Source organism: Eptesicus fuscus, chromosome 2, assembly GCF_027574615.1.
Source record: "Eptesicus fuscus isolate TK198812 chromosome 2, DD_ASM_mEF_20220401, whole genome shotgun sequence".
Classification (NCBI taxonomy): domain Eukaryota; kingdom Metazoa; phylum Chordata; class Mammalia; order Chiroptera; family Vespertilionidae; genus Eptesicus; species Eptesicus fuscus.
The window spans coordinates 19108221-19135771 of NC_072474.1; the positions used below are offsets into that span (position 1 = coordinate 19108221).

Here is a 27551-nt window from a genome sequence, read left to right on the forward strand (position 1 = left end):
CTTCCCTCCCTTGCAGGCCTGGTCCCTCCCAACTGTCCTCCCCTGTTTGCCGAATCACCCACAACTGCCCTCCCTTGCAGGCCTGGTCCCTCTCAACTGCCCTCCCCTTCTGGCCATCTTGTGGTGGCCATCTTGTGTCCACATAGAGGCAGGATCTTTGACCACATGGGGGCAGCCATCTTATGTGTTGGAGTGATGGTCAATCTGCATCTTACTCTTTTATTAGATAGGATAGAGGCCTGGTACATGGGTGGGGGCCAGCTGGTTTGCCCTGAAGGGTGTCCCAGATCAGAGTGGGGGTTCCCTTGGGGCATGGGGTGGCCTGGATGAGGGGCCTGTGGCAGTTTGCAGGCCAGCCACGCCCCCCGGCGACCCAAGCGGAGGCCCTGGTATCTGGGATTTATTTATCTTCTACAATTGAAACTTTGTAGCCTGGAGCAGAGCCAAGCCTTTTGCTCGCTCCGTGGCGGAATAAATTCTGTTGGAATTTATTTATCTTCTATAATTGAAACTTTGTAGCCTTAAGCAGAGGTCAAAGCAGGCCAGGGCTGCAGAAGCTTGGTTTCCTCCATCGCAGGGGGCAACTCTAGCCTCCTCTCTCTTCAGCTCCGTGGCTGCCGCCATTTCTGTTGGGATTTATGTATCTTCTATAATTGAAACTTTGTAGCCTTAAGCGGAGGCCTGGGCCAGCCAGGGTGTGCGGAAAGCTTGGCTTCCTCCATCGCTGGGGAAACCCATGCCTCCCTCCTGCTCTCTCTGTGGCCGTAGCCATCTTGGCTGGGTTAATTTGCATACTCACTCCTGATTGGCTGGTGGGCCTTGCTGGTGGGTGTGGCTTGTAGGTGTAGTGGAGTGGTGGTTAATTTACATATTACTCTTTTATTAGATAGGATAAAAGCCTAAGCAACCGAACAACCAATATCCTGGTTGCTATGACGTGCACTGACTACGAGGGGGAGACGCTCAATGTAGGAGCTGCCCCCTGGTGGTCAGTGTGCTCCCACGGCAGGAGCACTGCTCAGCTGACTGACCCATCCCAGCAGCCCACCAGCCCAACAGCAGCTACTCACTCACTCAGTAGGCCTGCAGGTCCAATCTTCAGAGAATGGGCCAGGCACTGATGGACCAGCACTGCTGGCATGATCCCAACAGTGCCGCAGTTCTCCTGGAAGTCGGCCTTGGGCACCACTGCCACTTCCCCTCCCTAGATGCTTCGCAAGGAAGAAACGATATAAAAGTGGCTGCCAGGTGGATCCCAACAAACTGCGCAAACGTCAGCAGCAGAGATCTGAACCACAGGCCGGCAAGGGCATCCCACCGCCCACCCAGAGGGCCAATTGTGTCCCAGCTACCCCTCCCCCCCTTGGGATGAGCGCCAGATGCAGGGCTTATGGCTGGCGAGTGCTGCTGCTGCAGTGCGAGCCTCTCTCAATTGGGACTGACTGAGTGCGAGCCTCTCCCAATTGGGACTGACTGAGTGCAAGCCCGCAGCTGGCGCAGCCGGGCTGGGATGAGTGGGAGCGACAGGCAGGAGCGGCAAGCAGGAGCGGCAGGCAGCATTGGACTGCTAGTTTCGGCCTGATCCCTGCAGGCCACCCCAAGGAAACCCACCTGTGCATGAATTCGTGCACCAGGCCTCTAGTGCAATATATAAACACCAAACTTAATAAATTGGATAAGGCAGAGAAGATCCCTGTGGGACTCTGGTTGACATATTTAAGTCTCAGTTTCCTTTCTCTAAGCTGCAGAGAAGCCACATCTTTATGCATTAATTTAAAATGTTATACAGGGTAGGGCAAAGGTAGGTTTAGAGTTCATATGGAAAGTAATACAATCATTAATAAATAATAACACAAGAATAAACTCTGTTTCATGTACTCACAACTGTAAATCTACTTTGTCCCATCCTATATTTACCTTGGTTTATTTCCTTTCCAGGTTTTACCTGACTTATCTCTTGAGACACATGAAGATGCAGAGGCGAAAATGTCAGAGGACCAGGTATAAGATGACTATTATGACCATTATTATTACACTAATTATTCTTAATATTGATGCTGGCTATTCTTAGAAAGTAACAATGACTTTGATGGAGAATTAGTTTTGTTTGTTGTTTTTCCTCTTTAAAAAAAAATCTTCATTGTTGAGAGTATTACAAATGTCCCCCTTTTTCCCCTCATTGCCCCCTCCACCCAGTTCCCACCCCACCTCAGGCCTTCACCATCCTACTGCCTGTGTCCATAGGTAAGATCTTTGGTTAATCTCCTTGTGACCCCCCCCCCCATCCCCTTCCCTCTGAGATTCGTCAGTCTGTTCCATGCCTCTAACTCCATTTTACTCACCAGTTTATTTTGTTTATTATATTTCTTGTTCGCTTATTTTGATTTTTAGATTCAATTGTTGATAGTTATGTATTTGTTGTCATTTTATTCATATTTTTCTCTCTTCTTCTTCCTCTTGTCCTCCTCCTCCTTCTCTTCTTCCTCTTTTTAAAGAATGCCCTTCAACATTTCATGTAATACTGGGTTGGTGGTGATGAACTCCTTTAACTTTTTCCTATTTGTGAAGCTCTTTATATGACCCTCAATTCTAAATGAGATCTTTGCTGGGTAGAGTAATCTTGGTTATAGGCCTTTGCTATTCACCACTTTAAATATTTCTTGCCACTCCCTTCTGGCCTTCAAAGTTTCTGTTTGAGAAATCAGCTGACAGTCATATGGGTACTCCCTTCTAGGTAACTAACTGCTTTTCTCATGTTTCTTTTAAGATTCTCTCTTTGTCTTTAATCCTTGGCATTTTAATTATGTTGTGTCCTGGTGTGGGCCTCTTTGGGTTCCTCTTGTTTGGGGTTCTCTGCGCTTTCTGGACTTTTAAGTCTATTTCTTTTACCAGGTAGGGGAAGTTTTCTGTCATTATTTCTTCAAATAGATTTTCTTGCTCTCTCTCTCTTCTTCTCTGGCACCCCATAATTCGGATGTTGGTATGCTTTAAGTTGTCCTAGAGGCTTCTTATACTATCTTCATATTTTTGGATTCTTTTTTCTTTTTGCTCTTCTGCTTGGGTGTTTTTTGCTTTCTCATATTCCAAAGCATTGTTTTGATTCTCTGAATCCTCTACTCTACTGTTGATTCCCTGTAGATTATTCTTTTTAAAAAAAATAATTCTTGCCGAAACCGGTTTGGCTAGTGGATAGAGCGTCGGCCTGCGAACTCAAGGGTCCTGGGTTCAATTCCGGTCAAGGGCATTACTTGGTTGCGGGCACATCCCCGGTGGGGGGTGTGCAGGAGGCAGTGATCGATGTTTCTAACTCTCTACCCTCTCTCTTCCTCTCTGTAAAAAATTAAAATATATTTTAAAAATAATAATAATAATTCTTTCTTGTAGAAAGTCCCACTATTTCCTCATTGACCCCTACCAGCATGCTTCCCTCCCCCCCCCACCCCACCCAGGCCCTTACCACCCCATTGTCTGTGTCCATGGGCCATGCATATATGCATACAAAGTCCTTGGTTGGTTACCTCCCAACCCTCTTTCCCCCCTTTCCTCCAAGATTCTACACTCTGGTCCATGCTTCCATATCTCTGGATCCACTCCATTCATCAGTTTATTTTGTGACTTAGATTCCACATATGAGTGAGATCATGTGATACTTAACTTTCTCTGATTGACTTATTTCACTTAGCATGATACTCTCTAGGTCCTTCCATGCTGTCTCAAAGGGTAAGATATTGTTTTTTACTGCTGCATAGTAATCCATGGTATAAATGTACCACAACATTTTTATCCACTCATCTACTGATGGGCACTTGGGCTGTTTCCAGATCTTTGCTATTGTGAATTGTGCTGCTATGAACATAGTGGTGCATACATTCTTTCTGATTAGTATTTTGTGTTTCTTAGGATATATGGCAGTTCCATATTTAATTTTTTGAGGAAACTTCATACTGTTTTCTATAATGGATGTACCAGTCTGCATTCCCACTAACAGTGTATTAGGGTTCCCTTTTCTCCGCATCCTCACCAACACTTGTCATTTATTGATTTGTTGATTGTAGATATTCTGACAGGTCTGAGGTGATACCTCATTGTCATTTTACTTTGCATCTCTCTGATGATCAGTGAATTTGAGCATTTTTTTATATGTCTCTTGGCCATCTGTATGGCCTCTTTGGAGAAGTGTCTATTAGATCCTTTGCCCATTTTTTTTTTTTTTAACAAGGTCATTCACCCATTTTTGGAATGTTTCTTTCCATCTGGGTGTATTTTTCTTTTCTCTTTTTCTTTTTAAATATATATATTTTTTCTTTTTTTTTCTTTTTTATTTTATTTTAATTAATCTTTATTGTTCAGATTACAACTGTTTCTCCTTTTTCCCCCCATATCTCCCCACCACCCAGTTCCCACCCCCCCTCTGCCCTTACCTCCCCCCTGCTGTCCTTATCCATAGGTGTATGATTTTTGTCCAGTCTCTTCCCATACTCCCCACATAGACACCCCTTTCCCCCTGAGAATTATCAATCCACTCCCATTCTATGCCTCTGATTCTATTAAGTTCACCAGATTATTCTGTTCCTCAGATTTTTAATTCACTTGACTTTTAGATTCACTTGTTGATAGATATGTATTTGTTGTTCATAATTTTTATCTTTCTTCTTCTTTTTCCTCTTTTTAAAGAATACCTTTCAGCATTTCATATAATACTGGTTTGGTGGTGGTGAACTCCTTTAGCTTTTTCTTAACTGTGAAGCTCTTTATCTGACCTTCAATTCTGAATGATAACTTTGCTGGGTAGAGTAGTCTTGGTTGTAGGTTCCTGCTATTCATCACTTTGAATATTTCTTGCCACTCCCTTCTGGCCTCCATGGTTTCTGTTGAGAAATTAGCTGATAATCGTATGGGAGCTCCCTTGTAGGTAACTAACTGTTTTTCTCTTGCTGCTTGTAAGATTCTCTCTGTCTTTTGCTCTTGGCATTTTAATTATGATGTGTCTTGGTGTGGTCCTCTTTGGATTCCTTTTGTTTGGGGTTCTGTGCGCTTCCTGGACTTGTAAGTCTATTTCTTGCATCAGGTGGGGGAAGTTTTCGTTCATTATTTCTTCAAATAGGTTTTCAGTATCTTGCTCTCTCTCTTCTTCTGGCACCCCCATAATTCTGATGTTAGTTCGCTTGAAGTTGTCCCAGAGGCTTCTTACACTATCTTCAACTTTCTGAATTCTCTTCTCTTCATGCTTCTCTGGATGAGTGTCCTTGGCCTCACTGTATTCCAAATCTTTGAGTTGATTCTTGTGATCCTCTAGTCTGCTGTTGGGTCTCTGTATAATATTTTTTATCTCAGTCAGTGTATGTTTAATTTCTAGTTGGTCCTTTTTCATATCCTCGAGGGTCTCATTGAATTTATCGGCCTTTTCCATGAAATTCTTGAAAAACCTTATAACCGTGGTTTTGAACTCTATGTCCAGTCGCTTGTTCTCCTCCATTTCTTTGGTTTGTGATCTATTTCCTTGCCTCCTCATTTTCTCTGCTTCCCTGAGTTGGTAGGGTAGTTTTGTGTACTAGGTGTCCTATTGGTTCAATGGGTCAGCCTCCCAGTTACTTGAGGTGGACACTCTTGGTGTACCCTTGTGTACTGTGTGTCCCCCAGCAGGAGCTACAGCAAGAACTAGTTTTCTCCTCCTTTGCTTGGGCGGTTTTGGAGCAGTCTGACTGGAGCTGCAGTTAATTTCCCTTTGCCCATTTTTAATTAGATTGTTTGTCTTCCTTCTGTTAAGTTATATGAGTTCCTTATATATTTTGGATATTAATTCTTTATCAGATGTATCATTGCCAAATATGTTCTCCCATACAGGGCTCCCTTTTGGTTTTGTTGATGGTTTCTTTTGCTGTGCAGAAACTTTTTATTGTTTGTGTGTTTTTTTGTTTGTTTTAAATATTGTTATTGATTTCAGAGGGGAAGAGAGGAGAGATAGAAAAATCAATGATGAGAGAGAATCATTGATTGGCTGCCTCCTGCACACCTACTGGAGATCGAGCCTGCAACCCAGGCATGTGCTCTGACCGGGAATCGAACCATGACTTCTTGGTTCATAGATCAATGCTCATTCACTGAGCCACCATACCCAGGCCAGAAGCTCTTTGTTTTGATGTAGTCCCATTTGTTTATTTTCTCCTTAGTTTTCTTTGCTCTAGGAGATGTATCTGTAAACATATTGCTTTGAGAGATGTCTGAAATTTTGCTGCCTATGGTTTCTTCTAGGGTTTTTCTGGTTTCACAACTTACATTTAAGTCTTTTATCCATTTTGTGTTTATTCTTGTGCATGGTATAAGTTGGTGCTCTAGTTTCATTTTTTTGCATGTATCTGTCAAATTTTCCCAATACCATTTATTGAAGAGACTGTCTTGAATCCATTGTATGCTCTTGCCTCTTTTGTCAAATGTTAATTGAGCATTATGGCTTGGGTTGATTTCTGGGCTCTCTGTTCTGTTCCATTGGTCTATATGCCTATTCTTGTGCCAGTACCAGGCTGTTTTGATTGCAGTGGCTTTATAGTATAACTTGAATTCTGGTATTGTGATCCCTCCAACTTTGTTCTTCTTTCTCGAGATTGCTGCAGCTATTTTTTTTTTATTCCATATACATTTTTGGATTATTTGTTCTAGATCTGTAAAATATGCTGTTGGCATTTTAATAGGAATCACATTGAATCTGTAGATTGCCTTGGGTAGTATGGACATTTTAATGATATTGATTCTACCAATCCATGAACACAGTATATTCATCCACTTGTTTATATCTTCTTCTATCTCTTTTTTCAACTTCCTGTAGTTTTTTGAATATAAGTCTTTTGCCTCCTTGGTTAAGTTTATTCCTAAGTATTTTAATTGTTTTGTTGCAATGGTAAATAAGATTGCTTGTTTAGTTTCTCATTCTGAGAATTCATTATTGGAGTTTAAAAAAGCCATTTATTTTGGGGTGTTGATTTTGTATCCTGCTACATTGCCAAATTCATTTATTAAATCTAGTAGTTTTTTGGTGGAGTCTTTAGGGTTTTCTATGTACAATATCATATCATCTGTGAATAATGAGAGTTTTACTTCCTTCTTTCAAATTTGGATGCCTTTTATTTCTTCTTCTTATCTGAAGGACTAGGACTCCCAGGACTATGTTGAATAAGAATGGTGAAAACGGTCATCCCTGTCTTGTTTCTGTTCTTAGGGGAAATGGTTTTAGTTTTTGTCCATTGAGTATGATGTTTGCTGTAGGTTTGTCACATGTGGCCTTTCTCTATTCCCAATTTGCTGAGAGTTTTTAATAAAAAATGGGTGTTGGATTTTGTCAAATGGTTTTTTTCTACATTTATTGATATGATCATGTGATTTTTGTCTTTCAATTTGTTTATGTGATGTAACACGTTTATTGATTTGTGAATATTGTACCAGCCTTGCATCCCTGGAATAAATCCCACTTGGTCATGGTGTATGATCTTTTTAATATATTGCTGGATGTGATTTGCTAGTATTTTTTTTTTTTTAGCCTTTTAGCATCTATGTTCATCAGGGAAATTGGCCTATAATTCTCTTTCTTTGTAGTGTCTTTATCTGGTTTTGGAATTAGGGTAATGCAGGCCTAATAAAAAGAGCTTGGAAATATTCCTGCCTTTGGGTTTTTTGGAATAGTCTGAGGAGGATAGGTTTTAGTTCTTCTTGGAATGTTTGGTAAAACTTCCTGGTGAAGCCATCTGGACCTGGGCTTTTATTTGGTAGGAGTTTTTTGATTACTGCTTCTATTTCATCAGTTATTATTGGCCTATTCAGGTTTTTTTATTCTTCCTGATTCAGTTTTGGGAGATTGTATTTTTTTAGGAATTTGTCCATTTCATCCACATTGTCCAGCTTGTTGGCATATAATTGTTCATAGTATTTCTAAGAATCCTTTGTATTTCTGTGGTGTCAGTGGTTACTTCTCTGCTTTCATTTCTGATTTTATTTATTTGGGTTCTCTCTCTTTTTTTCTTGATGAGTCTGGTTAACAGCCAATTTTGCTTATTTTTTCAAAAAAACAGCTCGTGGTTTCATTGATTTTTTTGTATTTTTTTTTTTTTAGTCTCTTATGTCATTTATTTCTACTCTAACCTTTATTATTTTCTTCCTTCTACTTACTCTGGGCTTTTCTTGTTGTTCTCTTTCTGGTTCTTTAAATTGTAGAGTTAAGTAGTTTATTGTTGATTTTTTTTTTTTTAGGTCAGCCTACTTCCCTTTCAAAAAAGTTCATTTTAATTATGATGTATTTGGGTGTGGACCTGCTTGGGTACTTCTTGCTTGGGGTTCTCTGTGCCTCCTGAACTTGTGTGACATTTTCCTTTACCAGGTTAAGGGAGTTTTCTGCCATTATTTCTTCAAACACATTGTCTATCCCTTTCTTCCTCTTCTGGCACACCTGCTATTCAAATATTGTTGTTTTTCTTTTTATTTTTTTAAATAAATCTTTATTGTTCAGATTATTACAAGTGTTCCTCTTTTTTTCCCCCCATAGCTCCCCTCCACCTGATTCCCCACCCCACCCCATGCTTTTACCCCCAGCCACTGTCTTCATCCATAGGTGTAAGATTTTTGTCCAATCTCTTCCTGCACCCCTCACACCCCCCTCCCCCTGAGAATTGTCAGTCCACTCCCTTTCTATGTCCCTGATTCTATTATATTCATCAGTCCATTCTGTTCATCAGATTTTTTATTCACTTGATTTTTAGATTCATTTATTGGTAGGTATGTATTTGTTGTCATTTTGTTGTTCATAATTTTTATATTTACCTTTTTCTTCTTCTCCCTCTTCTTAAAGAATACCCTTCAGCATTTCATATAATCCTGGTTTGGTGGTGATGAACTCCTTTAGCTTTTTCTTGTCTGTGAAGCTCTTCATCTGACCTTCAATTCTGAATGACAGCTTTGCTGGGTAGAGTAATCTTGGTTTGTAGGTTCTTGCTATTTATCACTTTGAATATTTCTTGCCACTCCCTTCTGGCTTGCATAGTTTCTGTTGAGAAATCAGCTGACAGTCGTATGGGTACTCCCTTGTAGGGAACTAACTGTTTTTCTCTTGCTGCTTTCAAGATTCTCTCTTTGTCTTTTGCCCTTTGGCATTTTAATTATGATGTGTCCTGGTGTGGTCCTCTTTGGATTCCTCTTGTTTGGGGTTCTGGGCGCTTCCTGGACTTGTAAGTCTATTTCTTTCACCAGGTAGGGAAAGTTTTCTGTCATTATTTCTTCAAATAGGTTTTCAATATTTTGCTCTCTCTCTTCTTCTGGCACCCCCATAATTCAGATGTTGGTATGCTTCAAGTTGTCCCAGAGGCTCCTTACACTATCTTCATATTTTTTGTTTCTTTTTTCTTTTTGTTTTTCTGGTTGGGTGTATTTTGTTTCCTCATATTTCAGATCTTTGGTTTGATTCTTGGGGTCCTTTGATCTACAGTTGAATTTCTGTATATTCTTTATTTCAGACAGTGTATGCTTAATTTCTGACTGGTTCTTTTCCATTTTTTTGGCATTCTCATTAAGGTCCTTGAAGGTCTCACTAAGCTCCTCAGAGGTCTCATCAAGTTTCTTGGAGGTTTTCAGAAGATTCTTGAGTAACCTTATAAACGTGGTTTTGAACTCTATGTCCAGTAGTTTGCTTTCCTTCATTTCTTTCATTCATGACATGTTTCTTTGTCTCCGCATTTTGCTGCTTCCCTGTGTTGATGGAGTGGTTTTCTGTGGTAGGTGACCTATAGGGCCCAGTGGTTCAGCCTCCCCTATCACCTGAGGTGGACACTCTTGGTGCACCCCTTTGTGGGCTGAGTGCAAAGTCTTGGTGTAGTTAAGCCTTGATTGCTGTTGGTACACTGGGAGGAATTGACCTCCAGGCCAATTGGCTGTGAGGACCTGCTATGTCTATAATGGAAGAACTGCTGTGCTGGAGACACGTTTATGGGGCAGGACTTGTTTCAGTGGGGCTTTGGTGCTCACTGAGTCTGCCTCTTGAATGTGTCACTTATGGATATGAGGAGTTGAAATCTGGTGTCGTCTCACACTGACCACTAGATACACTAGCTTCTGGATCTCCAATAGGGTGCAGGTCAGCTACTGTCTGAGGCCACCCAGCAGGAGCTACAGCAAGAACTACAGTTTTCTCCTTTTTGCTTGGGGTTTGGAGGTTTTGGAGCTGTCTGACCAGAGCTGCAGTTTGTTAGGTTAAGCTGCGATAGGGCAGGCCATTCATATGCAAAAGCCACTGCGCGGAGCTTGGATGGGTTTGTAGATTGTGCGGGGCAGGGTCTCAGGGAGTCACTAAGCTAGGACGTGGCAAACAGCAATGGCTACCAGTCAGCCGTCTCTGTGTCTCCGAGTTTCCCCGTCCCCGCGTCTCGTGCCCCAGCATAGTAAACAATGATTGCTGCACGCACCTCTGCAAGAAAGCCACCCTCACTTTCCGACCCGATGGCAGACAGTCCAAGTCCAGCTTCTCCCCGTAGGAGTTTGGGTCCCCAGCATCTCCCCAGAAACTGGAGTTCAGAGTAATTGGGAGTTTGTCTCCCTTCTTATTGAAAAAAGCAGCGCACCCAGTCGCCCTCTGCCAGCCCAATCCGCGCACCTCCATACCTCAGCTTTTCAGCGCTTGTGCACGTCTCAATGCTCTTTCCTCTTTCCTTCTAGTTGTAGAACTTCCACTCAGCCAGCTTTTCTGTGGTTCTGGGTGATAGACATTTTGTCTTTTAGCTGTAGTTTTTAAATTGTTGTGCGAGGCAGCAATTTAGGTGTTTACCTATGCTGCCATCTTGGTTTCCCCTCCTATTCAAATATTGTTATGTTTCATGTTGTCTCACAGCTCCTAAAGCTGTCCTCCTGTTAATTGTTTTTTCTTTTTGGTTCTCTGATTGAGTGATTTTTTTTCAACTCTGTCTTCTGATTCACTGCTACCCTCCTTAGCTTCCCCTAATCTGCTATGTATTCCTTCCAATGTGCTCTTTATTTATGCTATGTCATTATTTCTGTTTTTATAGTTACTATATCTTTTTTCATGCTGTTGAGTATCTCTACCATCATTATTCTGAACTCAATATCAGATAAATTTTCTTATCTCCATTTCATTTATCTCTTCTTCTGGAGAATTTGCTTGTTCTTTCATTTGGGGGCTGTTTCTTTGCCTCCTCATTTTGGCTGCCTGTTTGGGTTTGTGACTATATATTAGGTAGATCTGCTACACCTCTCAATCCTTCATGCAAGACAGTGTCAAATGCTGTTTCTGACTAATTAGGTCAGGCAAAGATTCAAAGCCTTTAGAGACCACCTCTATCTACAGACTGATAGGATTTTGTCTTGAGTTGCCCTCAGGCAATCATTCACAGGTGTGGCAAGAGTTTTTTTCAACAGGATGGGGCAATTTCTTGTTCCTGGAGGCTAATTGTTATTCCCAGTCTCTTAATGGTCCTGAGCAACTCTGCACCCTAGGGCAAGGTGTTTTCAAATAGGATGAATCAACTGTCTTCCCCCCAGGCAAGGTCACCTGTATAGCAAATGTCTGCATGAGAAAGGTGACCTCTGCAGTGTGAGGGAATGACTCAGCACAGGAAACTAGGGTGTCTGTCTTCTGAGCTCTATACCCAAAGCAAAGTCTGAAGCCTGAGCCAGGACAGGCCATTAATATGGAAAAGCTCCTGCAACCAGCTTAGGTGGGACTGTACCTTGAATGGGGCAGGGCCTCAGGGGATCTCCAGAACAAAACAAACGGTGTGCCCCAGGCTGATGGAGACTCAGATATGGTTGCCAGTCAGCCCTGTGACAGGGAAAGTCCAGCACAGGAACAATGACCCCTGTGAGCATCCCTGTCTGGGAGAAAGCTGCCCTCAATTTCCTGCCCTGATGCCAGACAATCCAGTGCTTCCCTGAATGTGTCTGTGTCCCCCAAAGCTTCCTAGTGTTATGAGTCTGAGTATGTTTGTGTGCTGGTCTTTTAAATGGAATACCTGGGTCTCCAGAAGCCTCTGTGTCACTCAGCCACAATCCCTGCTGGTTTTTACAGCCCGTAGTTATGGGGACTTCTCTTCCCAGCTCTGGAATCCTATGCTAGGGGTCTTGTGTGGGGCCTTGTTCCTCACCAGCAGCCTCCACAGAGACAACTCACTCCCAGTTAAAAAAACAGCACATGTGAGTGTCAGACCAGCCTGTTTCATGCTGGAGACAATATGGCCCAAACCTATCAATAAAAGGCCCAAGACCCAGCTCAGGTGACTGGGGAGGCTGAGCCACTGGGCCCTATAGGACACCTACTACACAAGGATTCTACCAATTGAAGGAAACATAGCATCTCTACCTAATACATAGAAACAAACACAGGGAAGCAGCAAAATAGGCTGTCTCCGCCCCTCCTACCAGTCTCAGTGTGCTTTCTCCTTTACTTCTCTAGTGGTAGGACTTCCATTTATCCAGCTTCAGGTGGTTCTGTATGATGGTTGCTCTGTATTTTAGTTGTAATTTTGATGTGGTTGTGGGAGGCAGTGAGTATAGGTGTTTACCTATGCCGCCATCTCCGAGAATTAGTTTTATGAAGAGACAGAGGACATGATTGCCTCCATAATATGATTCTGGGGTATAACCCTGACATACTCAAAGAAACCGTTCAGCTTTATGGAGAAACAGGGTGTAATGTTCATGTAATTAACTTTGTGATGTATTTTCTATTGAAAGGTTGAAGAGAAATATACTTTGGAGAAGGAAATAGAAATGTTAAAGGAAAGTTTAGAGAATGAAAAAAAGTTGACAGAAAGGTACTGGAAATAATGATTCATAACTACTCATTTGTAGCTAATACAAAATTTAACTATCTATAAATTTGTTACAGGTTTAGGAAGGAAACAGAACGGATAAGCAAAACGTGGGAAAAGAAATTCCTTATTCTCAGGAACAGGTATAGTGTGGTGATATATAAAAATTCTAGTTATAGAAATGTGACCTATCATCTTCTAGAGAAACAAGGGGAAATTTTTCTGTATATAGTAATTAATATTAACAAGAAGTTCAAAATAATTGGCCTAAAATATAATGGTAGTCCAAGTCACTTCAAAGAAAAAATAATTTAAAACTTTCATTTCCAATGTCAATAGGACAGACAGTACCTATTTATGCCTGGTTTAATCAGACCTGCATAGTCATCTCTCTTCATAGGGTATTAAAATGTTTTCCTGCTCATTTGCACATATTCATATTTAACTGGTCTATATCTTCTTGCAAAATTGCTTTAAATACTAGATTGCCTTTCCATTTTCAGACAGGCAACACCAACTCTTTAATTCTCAGGTCTAATTTTTATTCAGATAATTCTTTTAATTTCTCTTCACCGTGTCATCTTTGTCTTTTTAAAGATGGAGAAAGTAAAAAGAAATGGAGAAAGTGACACTAAAGTTCTAAAAAAGCTGAAAGCAATGCCAACTAGAAAAAAATGCTTTTTTTTTTTTCATGTCCTAACATGTTAGTATTAAAATTCTACATTCTGTTCTCTTGGTTTCTGCCATAATTTCCACTAGAGTCTCTACGCATGTTGGAAATTTATTTTCAAGATTTTCTCACAGTGAAGCATCTACAGGATAGATTCAATGTTGGTCTGATGTCCTAGGTCCGTGGTCGGCTAACTGCGGCTCGCGAGCCACTTGCGGCTCTTTGGCCCCTTGAGTGTGGCTCTTCCACAAAATACCACGGCCTGGGCGAGTCTATTTTGAAGAAGTGGCGTTAGAAGAAGTTTAAGTTTAAAAAATTTGGCTCTCAAAAGAAATTTCAATCATTATACTGTTGATATTTGGCTCTGTTGACTAATGAGTTTGCTAAACACTCTCCTAGGTCACACTTGAGGCTCATACCTGACTTCATGGGGTGATAATGCCATACATTTGCACTGCACTTCATAAACAAACAGTGTGTGTGTGTGTGTGTGTGTGTGTGTGTGTGTGTGTGTCTGTAAAATTCTGAACATTTCTGTATTATTGGCACTGAAAACTCCCAGGTGGCATGTTGAGAATCTACATAACAGAAATACCACCAGATGATGAGTGAAGGATCTCCTCCTTGTGGTAAAACGTTCTGCTTTCCACTCTGGCTTGTGTTTCACATCTGTGATGATAATTATTTTGTGCTCTGAAAAAATTTGCATATTAATGCTTTCCCTGACCCCTCACAGAGTTATTATAAGGATAGCATATAGATACAAGTGAAACTAGAGGATGAGAACAAAGGAAAGTTTAAACACCCACTTAATTTAATTTCCCCACACATGGAATTGGAGCTATCTCTGAAACCGAGTAGAATGTTTTTCTCTTACTTATTTCTGTGGGGTTCACTTTCATCCTTAAGATTTACCGTGTATCTGTTCCTATAGAATTCCTTCTCTACTCAATGACCATTTACAAGAATACCTCAGTTTTACTTCAAATTGATTTGCTGTTAACCAAGATGTTAACAATCATATTCATCAATTTGGTCTCTGCAGACTTTATGTTGTTATCTAAATATTTAGGACAATAGGAAGTATTATTACACACTTTCTATATGTTTCCTCATTTAATTAACTAACTAGAGCATAATGTTGGGACATAATGCATTTGTCCATCATGGTTTGGTTGCATCACCAAGTGCTAATTCAAGGTAATACATGCAACAACATAGAAAGTGCTGTGTTGTGGTGTGGTATGGAGATTAAGTGTGCTAAAATGGTTATTTCATTTCACAGTAACAGGTCGGAGATCAGGAACAATCATTTTTGTTTAGTAGAAGAAAAACTTCACCTTAGTCCAGGTGAAAGTTTAATCCAATGATTTCTGAGACAATTCATGATTTATATTCAGTCCCAGTTGAATTCAGAGCTTCTCCAAGCTCCTTTTTCGTTTCTGCTGAATTAGCTCTATTTCCAGGAACATCAAACTTAAGCAGTGCTGACAAGAGCAGGGAATAGTCCTTCTTCTTAACAAGGCACTCCTGGCTCTGCTGCTGATGTCATCATTGCCTTTTCTCTTGGCACAATGGTGCACAGGTGTGCCACATCAGCTCAGGAATAGCTCACCACCTGGGTGTTGTCACTGTGATGGAGCCACTCCCACCTCATCTCCAGGAGATGGTCCATAGGAACCCTTCTGAGCCAGGATACAAAATCAAATTACAAAAATCAGTTACTTTTCTTTCTTTTTTTAATCATCTTTCTATACACTAATAACAAATTACCAAAAATTGAAAAAACAATCCCATTTACAGTTGCATCAAAAAGAGTGAAATACTGCCTGGCTGGTGTGGCTCGATGGTTGAACATCACCTCATGATTCTCAATCAGGGCACATGCCTGGGTTGTGGACTTGATCCCCAGTAAGGGATTATGCAGGAGGCAGCCAATTGATGTTTCTTTCTCATTGATGTTTCTCTCTTACAATCTCCCTTCCTCTCTCTCCAAAACCAATTAAAATATATTTAAAAACAAACAAACAAAAACTATATAAAAAACAGAATGAAATACTTATGAATAAATGTACCAAAAAAGTGAAAGATCTGTATAGTGAACATTATTTCATTGATGAATAAAATTGCAGAAGATGAAAATAAATGGAAAAATCCTCTGTGCTCATGAATTGGAAGATTTAATATTCTTAAAATGTCCATACTACCCAAAGCCATCTATAGATTCAATGCAATCCCTATCAACATTCCAATGGAATTTTTCAAAGAAATAGGAAAAACAATTCTAAAATGTGTGTAGAAACACACACACACACACACACACACACACACACAAAACAAAACACACCCACAAATAGCCAATACAATCTTGAAAAAGAACAAAGCTAGAAGCATCATGCTTCCTGATTTCAAACTATAGTACAAAGCTATAATAATCAAAACAATAAAGTATTTGGCATAAAAATGGACATTCAGATCAATGGAAAAAAAAGAGAGAACCCAGAAGTAAACCCACATATATGGTCAATTAATTTATGACAAAGAAGCCAAGAACACTCAGCAGGGAAAGGACAGTCTCCTCAATGAATTGTGTTGTTGGGAAAATTGAACAGCCACACCCAAAAGAATGGAACTGGAACCCTGTCTTACCCTGTACACAAAAGTAAACTCAAAATGGATTAGGTCTTAAATCTAAGATCTGAAACTAAAATTCCTAGAAGAAAACAAAAAGTAAACTTCTTGACATTAGTCTTGGCAATGATATTTTGGATTTGAAACAAAAAGCAAAGGCCACAATACCAAAATTGAACAAATGGGACTACATCAAACTAAAAAGCTCCTGCACAGCAAAGGAAATCATCATCAAAAGTAAATGACAACTTACAGAATGGGAGAAAATACTTGGAAATCATATATATGAAAAAGGGTTAATATCCAAAAATATAGAAAGAACTCACATAGCCCTAGCCAGTTTTGCTCAGTAGTTAGAGCATCAGCCTGTGACTGAAGGGCAGGGGGTTCCATTTCAGTCAAGGATTGCAGGCTCCATCCCCAGGCACGTGCTGGAGGTAACCAATCTCTGCATCTCTCTCGCATCAGTGTTTCTTTCTCTGTGTCTCTCCCTCTTTCTTCCACTCTCTCTAGAACAATCAATGAAAAGTAGCCTCAGGTGAGGATTAACAAAAGCAAAGAAAAGAACTCACACAACTCAATAGCAAAACAACAACAACAACAACAAATGACAAAAACAAACAATCCTATATAATAAAAGCCTGATATGTAAATTGTGCCCTTCACCGGAGTTCGGCTGGGAGTTTGACAGCTCGACCAGTCGCTATGATGTGCACTAACCACCAGGAGGCAGACGCTCTGACTGATAGGTTAACTTGCTGTGGGCGCTTGTGGGCTGGATTGGAAAGTGAGGTGTGAGATGAGAGCTGTCTGGAAGCTCCCAGGGTTTGGCCCGAGCCCCAGGTGGAGACAGGCAGGGGCAGAAGCCAGGAGGGACTGGGTGGTGCAGGAGGCTGCTACACTTGATCCCAGAGCCATGGACTGCACAGCTCTCTACAGCCTGTGGCATTCTCAGTGCACAATTTATAATCTTCAGAGCTGCTTCTTTTTATTTGTTAAGTTTCACTATCTACTCCAGGAGAGTAGGTAGCACCATTATGGGGAGACAGGCCAGGCATGCCTGCCTGAGGCCAATGGGGCAGCTTCGGGCTCCCAGGGATGTAGCAGAGAAGGGGGGTGGAGCTGAGTTGGAGAAACCGAGTCCAAAACTTGAAAGGAAGCAGGAGGCAGTGAGGGGGAGAGGGTGACAGCTGTGCAGGGGCCTAGAAAAGCTGCTGGATGGGGGCAGCCAAGGAGCCCAGTGCCTCTCCCATGGGACAGGCTCCACATCCCTCCCTTCTCCTCCCTGTGACTAGTCACCCCAGCTCTCCTTCAAGGCCCCATCTGGGCTCTCCCTGCACAGCCTTTGTGGAGCTCCACCCCTGGAGGAGAAAGGGGGAGGCTGCAAACAGGAGGTCACAGGAGGATGGGGCAGAGCAGGGCCCACCAAGTTAGATGGAGGAGAGGGAGGCAGAGACCCCACAGGACTGGGGACAGAGATGGGCGGGGAAGGAGGGCTATGCGGAAGCATGGCCCTTGGTTGAAGTAGAAATCCTGACCCCATTTTACAGACCTCAGCAGAGTGTGGGGGGGGGGGGGGGGGTGGCGGGGAGGGGGCCCAAAGACAAAAGAGGGTGTGAGGGTACTGGATGGATTGAGAGCAGTGACGTTTGATTAATGGCCTATTTATTTTTATTTTTGTTAATATATTTTTATTGATTTCAGAGAGGAAGGCAGAGGGAGAGAGAGATAGAAACATCAATGATGAGACAGAATCATTGATTGGATGCCTCCTGCATGCCACCCACTGTGAATCAAGCCCACAACCTGGGCATGTGCACTTGACTGGAATCAAACCTGGGACCCTTCAGTCTGCAGGCTGACATTCTATCCCCTGAGCCAAACCAGCTAGGGCTGTTGTTCATATTTCTTATCTTTATCTTTTTCTTCTTCCTCTTCTTCTTAAAGAATACCCTTCAGTATTTCATATAATACTGGTTTGGTGGTGATGAACTCCTTTAGCTTTTTCTTATCTGTGAAGCTCTTTATCTGACCTTCAATTCTAAATGATAGCTTTGCTGGGTAGAGTAATCTTGGTTGTAGGTTCTTGCTGTTCATCACTTTGAATATTTCTTGCCACTCCCTTCTGGCCTGCATAGTTTCTGTTGAGAAATCAGCTGACAGTCGTATGGCCACTCCCTTGTAGGTAACTACTGTTTTTCTCTTGCTGCTTTTAAGATTCTCTCTTTGTCTTTTGCCCTTGGAATTTTAATTATGATGTGTCTTGGTGTGGTCCTCTTTAGATTCCTCTTGTTTGGGGTTCTCTGCGCTTCTTGGACTTGTAAGTCTATTTCTTTCATCAGGTAGGGGAAGTTTTCTGTCATTATTTCTTCAAATAGGTTTCCAATATCTTGCTCTCTCTCTTCTTCTGGCACCCCTATAATTTGGATGTTGGTACGCTTGAAGTTGTCCCAGAGGCTCCTTACACTATCTTTATATTTTGGGATTCTTTTTTCTTTTTGCTCTGCTGATTGGGTGTATTTTGCTTCCTTGTATTTTAAATCATTGATTTGATTCTCAGGATCTTCTAGTCTACTGTTAAATCCCTGTATATTATTCTTTATTTCAGTCAGTGTATGCTTAATTTCTGACTGGGTCCTTTTCCATTTTTTTGGCATTCTCACTAAGATCCTTGAAAGTCTCACTAAGTTCCTCAGAGGTTTCTAGAAAATTCTGAGTAGCCTTATGACTGTGATTTTGAACTATATATCTAGTACTTTGCTTTCCTTCATTTCTTTCATTTGTGACATGTTTCTTTGTCTCCACATTTTGGCTGCTTCCCTATGTTTGTTTGTATTTATCAGGTAGCTGTGAAGTCTCCTTGAGTTGATAGAGTAGCCTTGTATAGTAGGTGTCCTATAGGGCCCAGTGGCTCAGCCTCCCCAATCACCTGAGGCGGACACTCTTGGTGCACCCCTTTGTGGGCTGTGTGCACAGTTTTGTTGTAGTTGAGCCTTGATTACTCTTGGTGTCACTGGGAGGAATTGACCTCCAGGTCAATTGGCTGTGGGGACCAGCTGCGACTACAGTGGGAGAGCTGCTGTGTAGGAGACACCCTTATGGAGAAGGACTTGCTTCAGTGGGGCTTTGGTGCTCACTGAGTCTGCCCCTTGAGTGTGTCACTTACAGATGTGAAGAGTTGTAATCTGGTATGGTCTCACACTGACCACTGTGTACACTGGCTCTTGGGTCTCCAAGGAGGTGCAAAGTCAGCCACTGCCTGGAGCCAGCCAGCAGGAGCTACAGAAAGATCTGCAGATTCCTCCTCTTTGTATCGGGTTTGGAAATGCCCAGATGAGGCCCAGCTGTGAAGCAAAGCAGGCTGGTGCTGGTGCCAGGTCTTGGGCCTTTTATTGATAGGTTTGGTGCCCCATGACCCAGCTGCAGCTTGTTTGATAGACTTTTAGCCTGAGAAAGGACAGGCCATTCATATGCAAATGCCATTGAGCACAGCTTGGGTGGGGATGTAAATTGGATGGGGCAAGGTTTGGGGGAATCACCAGGGCGGAGCAAACAGAAATGGCTGCCAGTCAGCCCTGCACCTGGGAGGTCCCAGCATGGAAACAATGACCACTGTGAGCACCTCTGTCTGGAAAAAAGCCACCCCGGAGTTCCTGCCTCGATGCCAGACAGTCCAGTTTCTCCCCATATGTGTCTGGGTCTCCCAGAGCCTCCCCCGGCACTGAAACTCAGAGATTGCAGGAGCTTGTAAGTTCAGTTCATGGTGCTGGCTTTTTAAGAAGAGCAGCTGGGTCTCCAGCAGCCTGTGTGTCTCTCAGCCCCAATCTGCACTGGTTTTTACAGCCCGTAGTTCTTACTCCCATAGGGACTTCTTTCCCGAGCTCTGGAACCCTGGGCTGGGGGTCTGGTGTGGGGCTGGGACCTCTCACTCCTCTGGGGGACCTTCATAGAGGCGATCTCCCTCTGGATTAAAAAAGCGGCTCACCCGGGTGCCAGACCAGCCCTTTCTGGGCCTCCGCACCTCCTACCAGTCTCAGTGTGCTTTCGTCTTTACTTCTCTAGTTGTAGTACTTCCACTCAGCCAGATTTCCAGTGATTCTGGATGATAGTTGCTCTGTATTTTAGTTGTAATTTTGATGTGGTTGTGGGAGGCAGTGAGTACAGGCATTTACCTATGCCACCATCTTGATTCTCTCCTTCTCTATTTTCTTTTATATGTTTACTAGTGGCCAGAGCACGAAATTCATGCATGGGGGTTGTTCCTCAACCCAGCCTGTACCCTCTCCAATCTGGGAACCCTTGGGAGATGTCCGACTGCCGGTTTAGGCCTTATCTGGCCTAAGCCAGCAGTCAGACATCCCTCTCTCAATCCGGGACCGCTGACTCCTAACCGCTCACCTGCCTGCCTGCCTGATTGCCACTAATCACTCTGCCTGCCAGCCTGCTTGCCCCCAACTACCCCCCCTGCCAGCCTGCTCACCCCCAACTACCCCCCACCATCCTGCTCACCCCAACTGCTCCCCACCGGCCTGATTGCCCCCAAGTGCCCCCCTGCTGGCCTGCTCGCCCCAAACTGCCCCCCACCAGCCTGCTTGCCCCCAACTGACCCCTTGCCAGCGTGCTTGCCCCCAACTGCCCCCCCTGCCAGCCTGATCACTCCCAACTGCCCTCCACTGCCAGCCTGCTCACCCCCAACTGCCATCCACTGCCAGCCTGCTCACCCCCAACTGCCCTCCACTGCCGGCCTGCTTGCCCCCAACTGCCCCCCCTTGATGGCCTGCTCACCCCCAACTGCCCTCCCTTCCTAGCCTGACCACCCCTAACCGCCTCTGCCTCGGCCTCACCACCATGGCTTTGTCTGGAAGGACATCCAGAAAGTCTCCCAGAAGGTCTCCTGGTCTAATTAGCATATTACCCTTTTATTGGTCTAGATAGAGGTCTGGTGCATGGGTCAGGGCCGGCTGGTCTGCCCTGAAGGGGGTCACGGATCAGGGTGGGGATCCCCTTAGGGGGTGGAGCTGGCCTGGGTGAGGGGCTAAGGGCCGTTCACAGGCTGGCCATGCCTCCACCGGGGTGAGGGCCCCTGCTGGGGTGTGTGGCCAGCATGGGCAAGGGGCTGATGGCTGTTTGCAGGCTGGCTCACCCGCATTGGGGTGAGGGTCCCCACAGGGGTGTGTGGCTGGCCTGGGGGAGAGGCTGAGGGCTGTTTTCAGGCTGGCCACACCCCCTTCAGGGTTGGGATCCCCACTGAGGGGCATGGCCAGCCTGGGCGAGGGGCTGATGGGCTGTTTGGGATCCCCACTGAGGGGCATGGCCACTTTGGGCGAAGGGCTGATGGACGTTTTGCAGGCTGGCCAAGCCCCTGGCTTTGTCCAGAATGACGTCTGGAAGGTCTCCGGAAGGTCTCCCAGTCTAATTAGCATATTACTCTTTTTTTAGTATAGATTATAATGATATTAAAGTTCTTGTTTGTTTCTCTACTTTTTTCTTTCTTCTTTATTCATAAGATTCCATTTTTAGCATACACAGTAACTTACTGTATAATAACTATTGATGCATAGTTTACATTCCATAAAATTACCTTTTTAAAATGTGGATTTGGTGTATTCAGAGTTGGGCAACCATTACCACTTTCTAAATCAGAACATTTTTATCAACCCGAAAAGGAACCCCATACCCATTAGCAGTCGCCTCCCATGCCCCTTCCTGTCAACCACTAACAACCACTAATCTGTTTTCTGTTACTAAGGATTTGCCTATTCTGGACATTTCATATAAGTGGAATCATAAAATATGTGGCCTTTTGTGACTAGCTTCTTTCACTTGGCATGTTTCCAAGTTCCCCTATGTTGTAGAATACATCAGTACTCTGCTACTTTTGACTGCCAAATAATACTTTATTGTATGATTATACCACATTTTTATGCATTCCTTTTTAGACATTTGAATTTTTTCCACTTTTTGGCTACTATAAATAATGCTGCTGTTAACATTCGTGTGAACATATGTTTTAAATTCTCTTGTGTATACACATAGGAAGGAATTACTGGGTCACATGATAATTCTGTTTACCATTTTGAGGAACTACCAAACTGTTTTCCAAAGTGGCCACACCATTTTACATTCCACAATAAATGAGGGTTCCAACTTCTCTCTGTCCTTTTCAACATTTGTTGTCTGTCTTTTTGGCTTTAGTCAATCCTGAAACTCTGTAGTGGTACCTCATAGTGATTTTGATCCAGGAGTCACAAACCGAAATCTCTTCTAAGAGTGCCTTGTGTGATGAATACTGTAATTTTTTTCTTCCTACTAGCTTGCCAAAGGTTGTCCAGCATACACTTGGCTTCCTCTACAGATCATGCTTTCTTGATAGTGAATCTCCTAATTTTAGCCTTATTTGCAATATAGATAGACTGAGAATTTCTTAAAGTTTTAAGATATAAATTTGCTTCAATACATTATAATCATTATTTTTATGCTTAATTTCGCCAATCTTAATTGGAGCCCTTTATAATTAACAACTCTGTTGTGTGTGTGTTTTACATAATTTTTTATGACTCCCTTAACAATAAAATGCTCCAGACTCATCTTGGATATTTATTGCTTTAGTTCTAGAAAGAGCAATTTCTGAACGATGCCCTGATTCATTTTAGGGTGAAATGTTTTAAAACCATAGCCTGGGCCCTCAGGTGGCTCATTGAAACAATGTAGCTATTGCTTCAGTGTCTCTCAAAGCTGGAAAATATGTAATTTTAAAAATAAAAGAAGAAATCAGTTCATACTCATATTTTAAAATTTTTACTCCTATCTTTTTGCTCTAACACTGAGAATTTTAGTTCCTAACTACATAAACATCATACTGATTTGCTTTATCCTATGATTTCTATATATTCTAATTTTACTGTTGCTTTTTCCCCCCAGTTTTCATGTCCTTAAGAATGAGATGTTTACTAGGCACACATTGTACCGTCAGTTTGCAGTGGTTGCTGATACATCCTTTAATTATGTTGTAAGTACATATGATGTTTAGATGGTATGTTTCTTTGATATCTGCATATGTCTTTCTGTTCTTATTTAACATTTATTGAACCCCTGCCCTTACAGGCTTGGAGATAGTACCTGACAGTCATTATTCTGGATACTAAGGGCATACGATGAGGGCCTGAACCCAAATAGCTCAATCTGGTGTGAGATACAGATGTGTAAATAAATTGTTACAACGCAATATAGTTAAGCTATAATATAGTAAAGTAAAAATTTCAGAAGAGTGATGACTCATTCTAGTAAAGAAGTAACTCAGTCTGACCATTTGTGGGCATGGAAGACTGTTGGGAAATATCAAAGCTCAAGATCCAAGTAGTCAGTCATTTCCAAAGGGAAAAAGGAGAGTAAGGAATTTGTCCCTAGTACCATGGAATTCATTTTTATACTAAAAGTCACTTGTAAATAAAGCCCAATTCTAGCATAGACTAATTTTTAACCTGTTACCTTAATGATTCCATTTGAGGATTGTAATTATAAAGGTAAATGATGCCCAGTATAGAAATATGTTTAATAAATTTCAAATAATAACTAAATTACCATGCTATAAATACTATGATATTAAGTATTCTGGGGACAAGTAAAGTTTCTGGGAATGGACAAAAATAAATAAAATATGATCTCTTGCTTTAAGAGATTTACAATCTAAAATCACTGTCTTTTAAAATTTTTCAACTCTTTTTTTTTTCATTTTAAGACTATTTTCTAAACTTATGTAACTGCAAGAGATCAAAGAACTTAGAGCCATTGGCAAGTTAACATTGAAGTAATTTGAGTTTTTTAATTTTTAAATTACAGCTGACACAATATATTAGTTCAAGGGTGTACAATCCCATGATTAGACATTTATATAACTTATGAAGTAATCACCCCAATAAACCTTATACCCATCTGACACCATATGTAGTTATTGAAATATTTTTGACTATATTCCCTATGCTGTACTTTGTATCCCCATGATTATTCTGTAACTTTTAATTTGTACTTCTTAATCCCTTCACCTTTTTCACCCATCACCACAAACCCTCTCTCACCAGGCAACCATCTATCAAAATGTTCTCTGTATCTATGAGACTGTTTTTGTTCTGCTTGTTTGTTTATTTTGTTTTTTAGATTCCATATATAAGTGAAATCATCTGACATTTATCTTTCTCTGACTGACTTATTTCACTAAGCACAATACCCTTAGGTCTATCTATATTGTTACAGATAGCAAGATGTCATGTCATTCTTTTTTATGCTGAGTAATATTTAATTGTATATGTGCACTGAAAACTTCTTTATCCCTTAATTTATTGATAGACACTTAGGTTGCTTCCATATCTTAGCTATCTATATATATAAAAGCCTAAGCAACCGAATGACCAGTGGCTATGACTGGCACTGACCACCAGGGGGCAGATGCTCAATGCAGGAGCTACCCCCTGGTGGTCAGTGTGCTCCCACAGCAGAAGCACTGCTCAGCTGACTGACCCATCCTGGGCCCAGCGGCAGCCACTCACTCCCTTAGTAGCCCGACAGGTCCAATCTCTGGAGAAGGGGCCGGGCACTGATGAACTGGCACCGCCGGCATGATCTCAACACCGCCACCGGCCTCCTGCAAGTTGGCCTCGGGCACCACGGCCGCTTATCCTCCCTAGACGCTCCGCAAGGAAGAAATGATGTAAAAGCAGATGCTAGGTGGCTCCTGAGAACCAACGCGAATATCGGCAGGACAGGTCCGGATCCCTGGCCGGCAAGGGCATCCCACCGCCTGTCTAGAGGGCTGGTCGCATCCCGGCCCCCCCTACCACCCACGAGACAAATGCCAGATGCAGGGCTTACGGCTGGCGAGTGCTGCTGCAGCGGTGCAAGCCCACGGCAGGTGCAGCGGGGCCAGGATGAGCGGGAGCAGCAGGCAGGAGTGGCAGGCGACATTGGACTGCGGGTTTCAGCTCGATCCCCACAGGCCACCCTGAGAGACCCCACCCGTGCATGAATTCACGCATCAGGCCTCTAGTTATAAATAATTCTGCAATAAACATATACATGTGTATATATCTTTTCTATTTAGTGTTTTAGGTTTGTTCAGATAAATACCACAAAAGTGGAGTTGCTGGGTCCTTCTTCACCTTTCTTTAAAAAAAAACAAAATTATTTCAGAGAGGGAGAGAGACAGAGAGAGAGAAATAATGATGACAGAGAATCATTGATCAACCGCTTCCTGCATGCCCCACACTGGGGATCAAGCCTGCAACTTGGGCATATGCCCAGACCAGGAATCGAACCATGACCTCCTGGTTCATAGGTCAACATGCAACCACTGAGCCACATTGGCTGGGTCTTATTCATCTTTTCTTATAGCCTTTGTTTTAAAGTCAATTTGTCTGGTATAAAAATTTCTACCCCACCTTTATTTATTTATTTATTTATTTGCTACCCAGATTTTTTGTTTATTTGTTTCTATATTCAGGAAATATCTTCTTCTATTATTTCACTTTCAGTCTGTGTGGTCTTTTAATCTGAAGTGAGTCTTCTTGTAGACAGCATATGTAAAGGTCTTGTTTTGTTTTTTATTCAGTCACTGAATGTCTTTTGATTGGATCATTGAATCCATTTACATTTAAAGTAATTGTTGAAAGATATGTATTTATTGCCATTTTATTATTCATATATTTGATTTCTTCTTTTTTAACTCTTTATTATTGAGAGTATTACAGATACTCCCCTTTCTCCCCCTCCATTGCCTTCCTCCACCCAGTTCACACCCTGCCCCAGGCCTTCACCACCCTATTGTCTGTTCATAGGTGATGCATATCCTATGTAATAAAAGGTTAATATGCAAATCAACTGAACAGCAGAACAACCGGTCACTATGATGCTCACTGACCACCAGGAGGCAGACGTTCAACACAGGAGCTGCCCCAAGATGGTCAAGTGTGTTCCCATAGGGGGAGCACTGCTCAGCCAGAAGCTGGGCTCATGGCTGGTGAGCGCAGTGGTGGTGGCTAAAGACCCCACGGGGAATGTCCAACTGTTGGCTTAGGCCCACTTCCTGCACAGGCTAGGCTGAGGGACCTCTCCCCCTCCGTGCATGAATGTTGTGCACTGGGCCTCTAGTCTATAATAATAAAAGCATAATATGCAAATCGACTGAATGACTGAACAGCAGAATGAACTTCTGGATGAGCATGCTATGACACCCACTGGTGCCAGGCCAGCCAAGGCGGGTACATTGTGATTGGGCAGGGGCCTGGCCATTGCCCCATGATCGCCCTGCAGAGGGGAGCTCTATGATCACCCCAAAGAAGGAGGCCCAGGCCACCAACCAGTGAGCTGTGGCAGGTGGGCAGGGCCTCCTTCTGTGGGGGCAATTCATTGCATAGCTCCAGCTGGGTGGGCAGGACCTACCTCTTTTTGATGATCTCTTGAAGAGCCCCAGCTGGGTGGGCAGGCCCTACCTCGTTGGTGCGATCAATCACAGGGCTCCCAGACTGTGAGAGGAGGGCACACACCAGGCTGAGGGACACCCCCCCCCACCCCAGTGCACAATATTTGTGCACTGGGCCTCTATCCCATATAATAAAAGCCTAATTGACAGGTTGCAAATCGACTGGTTGGCAGATGCCGGAAGCCAATTCCAGCATGTCATAATTACAAGAGTTTTATCAAACAGTTGAAGAAACTTGGGGGCTCAACAAGGGCTGAGTCACATATGTAATCACCTGTTAGAATGGCTAAAAAGCACTTCCCCCAAACCTGAATAGGATGATTGTTTGCTGCTAGACAGCTCAGGGCATATTAATCTACATGTTATTGCCTCCTGTTGGCCAAACACCTGAACAGCTGTAGGCTATTCCCCAATCTGACAATGCTTCTGTACCCTACCCTTTGAAGTGTATTATCTCCACCTTGCCATAGGACAAATTGTGTTAATAAAAAGCAGGGGTCCTGAGACAAGGAGAACTAGAACTTTAGCTCCTTTAGCTGAAGCTCCTCTGACCCCCAGTGCCTTTCAAAATTATCTTTCGTCTTTGGACTCTTATTTAGTCTATGCACAGCCTTTCTCCAGATTGCTGAACCCTTTTTAATGCTGGAACAAGAACCCCAGCAGGCAGAATGACTGGTTGGCGGGGGGCAGGGACAGTGAGTGGGTGGTGCCAGGCCAGCGAAGGCAGGTGCCAGCAGGCAGAGGGAGGGTACAGTGATTGAGGGGGTGGCGGCAACTGGTGGCTGCAGAGGAGTGATCAAGGGGCAGGGCTGGCGGCTCGCTAGCCAGCCGCAGCCCCTGATCAGCCCACCAGTCGCCTTCCACAGAGGGAGGCCACTGGTGGCATCAGTGGGGTGATGGGGGGCAAGGCCAGAGCTGCCCCCTGGTGGTCAGTGCACTCCCACAGGGATAGTATCGCTCAATCACAAGCCAGGCTGATGGC

The 27551-nt window shown here is 42.9% G+C and overlaps 1 protein-coding gene across 1 annotated transcript in view; it reads left to right on the forward strand.

The window, feature by feature from the left end:
* The window catches only part of C2H10orf67 (chromosome 2 C10orf67 homolog), a 112976-nt gene extending 87828 nt beyond the window's left edge, over positions 1-25148 (forward strand). Inside the window, exons 13-17 of the mRNA XM_054724761.1 lie at positions 1939-2001; positions 12721-12800; positions 12875-12940; positions 23020-23107; positions 24653-25148. Of these exons, the coding sequence (XP_054580736.1) occupies positions 1939-2001; positions 12721-12800; positions 12875-12940; positions 23020-23107; positions 24653-25117 (762 nt within the window). The 3' untranslated portion in view covers positions 25118-25148. The remainder of the gene's footprint in view (positions 1-1938; positions 2002-12720; positions 12801-12874; positions 12941-23019; positions 23108-24652) is intronic.
* The last annotated feature ends 2403 nt before the right edge of the window (positions 25149-27551 follow it).